The sequence below is a fragment of the Mustelus asterias genome, chromosome 22 (genome assembly GCF_964213995.1).
Source record: "Mustelus asterias chromosome 22, sMusAst1.hap1.1, whole genome shotgun sequence".
Lineage (NCBI taxonomy): Eukaryota > Metazoa > Chordata > Chondrichthyes > Carcharhiniformes > Triakidae > Mustelus > Mustelus asterias.
Genome location: NC_135822.1, coordinates 29,606,027 through 29,610,737, shown reverse-complemented (window position 1 = coordinate 29,610,737; position 4,711 = coordinate 29,606,027). Strand labels below are relative to the sequence as shown.

At 47.5% G+C, this 4,711-nt stretch overlaps 1 protein-coding gene across 1 annotated transcript; it reads left to right on the top strand.

Annotated features, from left to right (window-relative positions):
- Positions 1-516: 516 nt before the first annotated feature.
- Positions 517-4,711, top strand: svbp (small vasohibin binding protein). The gene is made up of 3 exons (XM_078239060.1): positions 517-617; positions 1,404-1,520; positions 4,469-4,711. The coding sequence occupies exons 2-3, from the start codon at positions 1,407-1,409 to the stop codon at positions 4,565-4,567; spliced, it is 213 nt and encodes a 70-aa protein (XP_078095186.1). The 5' UTR covers positions 517-617; positions 1,404-1,406; the 3' UTR covers positions 4,568-4,711.

The following is a 4,711-nucleotide window of genomic DNA, read 5'->3' as shown; positions in this document are numbered from 1 at the left end:
GAAGTCGATGACTAGCTCCTTATCCTGTGCAACTTAGAAATCATAGAAACCCTACAGTGTAGAAAGAGGCCATTCGGCCCATCGAGTCTGCACCGACCACAATCCCACCCAGGCCCTTACCCCCATATCCTGACATATTTTACCCGCTAATCCCTCTAATCTGCGCATCCCAGGACATTAAGGGGCAATTTTAGCATGGCCAATCAACCTACTTGATATAATGTTTAACCTGTGGTCCCTTGTCCTTTACAGTTTGATATACATTTTTTAAATGGTCCCTTGCCCATGTGCAATTTAATATAATTTTAACCTCCCTTGTCCTAAAGTTTAAATGTATATTTTTTTCAGGTTTTGCACACTGTTTAATATTTTCTTTGCAGTGAAGCTGCTTCTCAAACTCTGTGCCACCTGTTTGAGGGGATTGCGCCTTCCCCTTGCTGCAGCTGCCATCACTCACCCATTGTCCTGGATGCTGCCGGCGTCTCCATGGAAACCGGTTCCCTCCGCCCGGAGCGCTTTGAGGGACGGACCGGACCGCTGGGTCCGCGCGGGAATAGGTTCCGCCCGGCCTGGTCCGCGCGGTTTGACCTCCGCCGAGTCCCAGCCACCACTTTGCAGTGAGTGTGAGGCGGACACGTTTCGTTTCCAGCACTGGGAGCCCCATCGCCGCCATAATCGGGTTGCAGGCTGTGGCTCCTCCCCCACCAGCTGGAGCTCCTGTCAATGTTAAACATCCCTCCCCAAGCACACACTCACTGAATGTCTGAGTGAGGGGGGTTTGATCTCTCAGTCTGGCTGGGTGGTGGCAGGGAGAGGGGCCCAGCTTCCTTCATCCCTGACCAGCTCAAACTGCTTCCCAGCCAGAGAATCCTGGGCCTCAGAATTGACCTGAGATGTGCAGTTTATGTGGATTGGCCATGGCAAATTGTCCCTTAGTGTCAGGGGGATTAGCAGGGTAAAGATGTGGGGTTGCGCGGATAAAGCCTGGGTGGGATTGTTGTCGGTGCAGGCTCGATGGCCTCTTTCTGCACTGTAGGGATTCTGTGAAAGACCAGCCAGGGTCCCCTCCCCTGATGGCTCCCCATTGGAATTGCCAATGTGTGGTCTCTGAAGCAGGCTTGGCTGACAGGCAAATTCAATAGCCCGTTGCTTGGCATCAAGTGGCTCCTTCACCTGTGTTCACACGGTCATCCGTGGAATTGTACCCTGGTAAGAAGCCACCGCTGTCGAGAGAGCAGAACAGTTTGGCATTTTGTAAATTAATTTTAGATCTCACGCCCTGGTTTTACCGTTATGTTGGGATCTGAATAATAGTAAACAATGTAAGTCCAGCAATAACTCTGCTTTAGACCATTTGCATTCAGTTCTATCTTGTCTTTCCGTTCGCTTTGTTGTTTGTGCAGGAGATGGAACCATCCTGCCGTAAGGAGAAGCCAAAGCCGAAGGAGCCACCCTACCGGGGGGACAAAACCAAACAGAAATCTGCCCTACAAGAACTCAAACAGCGGCAGCGAGCTGAGGTGTGTGATATTGGGCTGATATGCTCATTAAGCATTCGATGAATTACAAAGCTCGAGCACAACTAGAACAAAAGATCAAAGAAAATTACAGCACAGGAACAGGCCCTTCGGCCCTCCAAGCCTGCACTGACCATGCTGCCCAACTGAACTAAAACCCCTTACCCTTCCGGGGACCATATCCCTCTATTCCCATCCTATTCATGTATTTGTTCAGATGCCCCTTAAAACTCACTATCGTATCTGCTTCCACGACCTGCCCCAGCAGCGAGTTCCAGGCACCCATAAGACCATAAGACATAGGAGCGGAAGTAAGGCCATTCGGCCCATCGAGTCCACTCCACCATTCAATCATGGTTGATTTCAACTCCATTTACCCGCTCTCTCCCCATAGCCCTTAATTCCTCGAGAAATCAAGAATTTATCCATTTCTGTCTTGAAGACGCTCAACGTCTCGGCCTCCACAGCCCTCTGTGGCAATGAATTCCACAGACCCACCACTCTCTGGCTGAAGAAATTTCTCCTCATCTCTGTTCTAAAGTGACTCCCTTTTATTCTAAGGCTGTGCCCCCGCGTCCTAGTCTCCCCTGTTAATGGAAACAACTTCCCTACGTCCATCCTATCTAAGCCGTTCATTATCTTGTAAGTTTCTATCAGATCTCCCCTCAACCTCCTAAACTCCAATGAATATAATCCCACGATCCTCAGACGTTCATCGTATGTCAGGCCTACCATTCCTGGGATCATCCGTGTGAATCTCCGCTGGACCCGCTCCAGTGCCAGTATGTCCTTCCTGAGGTGTGGGGCCCAAAATTGCTCACAGTACTCCAAATGGGGCCTAACCAGTGCTTTATAAAGCCTCAGAAGTACATCCCTGCTTTTGTATTCCAAGCCTCTTGAGATAAATGACAACATTACATTTGCTTTCCTAATTACGGACTCAACCTGCAAGTTTACCTTTAGAGAATCCTGGACTAGGACTCCCAAGTCCCTTTGCACTTTAGCATTATGAATTTTGTCACCGTTTAGAAAATAGTCCATGCCTCTATTCTTTTTTCCAAAGTGTACGACCTCGCACTTGCCCACGTTGAATTTCATCAGCCACTTCTTGGACCACTCTCCTAAACTGTCTAAATCTTTCTGCAGCCTCCCCACCTCCTCAATACTACCTGCCCCTCCACCTATCTTTGTATCATCGGCAAACTTGGCCAGAATGCTCCCAGTCCCGTCATCTAGATCGTTAATATATAAAGAGAACAGCTGTGGCCCCAACACTGAACCCTGCGGGACACCACTTGTCACCGGTTGCCATTCTGAGAAAGAACCTTTTATCCCAACTCTCTGCCTTCTGTCTGACAGCCAATCGTCAATCCATGTTAGTACCTTGCCTCGAATACCATGGGCCCTTATTTTACTCAGCAGTCTCCCGTGAGGCACCTTGTCAAAGGCCTTTTGGAAGTCAAGATAGATAACATCCATTGGCTCTCCTTGGTCTAACCTATTTGTTATCTCTTCAAAGAACTCTAACAGGTTTGTCAGGCACGACCTCCCCTTACTAAATCCATGCTGACTTGTCTTAATCCGACCCTGCACTTCCAAGAATTTAGAAATCTCATCCTTAACGATGGATTCTAGAATTTTGCCAACAACTGAGGTTAGGCTAATTGGCCTATAATTTTCCATCTTTTTTCTTGTTCCCTTCTTGAACAGTGGGGTTACAACAGCGATTTTCCAATCCTCTGGGACTTTCCCTGACTCCAGTGACTTTTGAAAGATCATAACTAACGCCTCCACTATTTCTTCAGCTATCTCCTTTAGAACTCTAGGATGTAGCCCATCTGGGCCCGGAGATTTATCAATTTTCAGACCTTTTAGTTTCTTTAGCACTTTCTCCTTTGTGATGGCAACCATATTCAACTCTGCCCCCTGACTTTCCTGAATTGTTGGGATATTACTCATGTCTTCTACTGTGAAGACTGACGCAAAGTACTTATTAAGTTCCTCAGCTATTTCCTTGTCTCCCATCACTAGATTACCAGCGTCATTTTGGAGCGGCCCAATGTCTACTTTTGCCTCCCGTTTGTTTTTAATGTATTTAAAGAAACTTTTACTATCATTCCTAATGTTACTGGCTAGCATGGTGGCATAATGGTTAGCACTGCTGCCTCACAGTGCCACGGACCCGGGTTCGATTCCGGCCTCCGGTCACTGTCTGTGCGGAGTCTGCATGTTCGCCCCCTGTCTGCGTGGGTTTCCTCCGGGTGCTCCAGTTTCTTCCCACACCCCAAAGATGTGCGGGTTAGGTTGATTGGCATGATAAATTGCCAGGGGGATTAGCAGGGTAAATATGTGGGGTTACTGGGATAGGGCCTGGGTGGGATTGTGGTGGGTGCAGACTCGATGGGCCGAATGGCCTCCTTCTGCACTGTAGGGTTTCAATGATCCTCTTCTATTCTATTGCACAGGAACCAGGGCTCTTCCCTCCCTCCCACAACTGCAGTCTCAGGGGCACTCTCCCTCCATACAGGCATTAGTTCTCCCTAACACACATAAAGGGAACCCCACCCATGGGGCAGTGCCAACCTGTGCTGGGCGACTAGGGAATCTTCACAGTAACTTGATTGCATTGTTAATGTAAGCCTACTTGTGACACTCATAATTAAACTAAAAAAGACCCCTCATGGAGACACCCACCCCTTTCTTGGGCCTGTAATTTTCTTTGATCTTTTGTTAAATCAACAAAGTATTCGATTCTTCAGCAATCCTTTGCTGCCAGTGTTCAGCCTTACCTAATAGATGTGGAGGTTAGATGTCATATCTAACCATGATATCATTATCTCAAAGAGGCACTTGGAATGCAGGGTTTTTGAATTTACTCTTATCTGCCTATTGTTACATAGTTTTCATTGGTACAGTGTTAAACTTTGTGCTGTTTCCTCCTCCCCCCACAGATCTACGCTTTAAACAAAGTGATGACGGAGCTGGAACAACAGCAGTTTGAGGCTTTCTGCAAACAAATGCAGTCGCAGAATGAATGTGGACAGCTCTAACTATTTGACACGCCACCGCCCAGAACAGGCAGCTTTTTTCTTTAAAAAAAAAGCTCCAAATGCTTACGAAGAGCAACATTTGTTTTGGAAAAGAAGATCCTGTTCTTTGTTCATAAGTTATCCTCGAAAGTTAGGCAAAAAGTA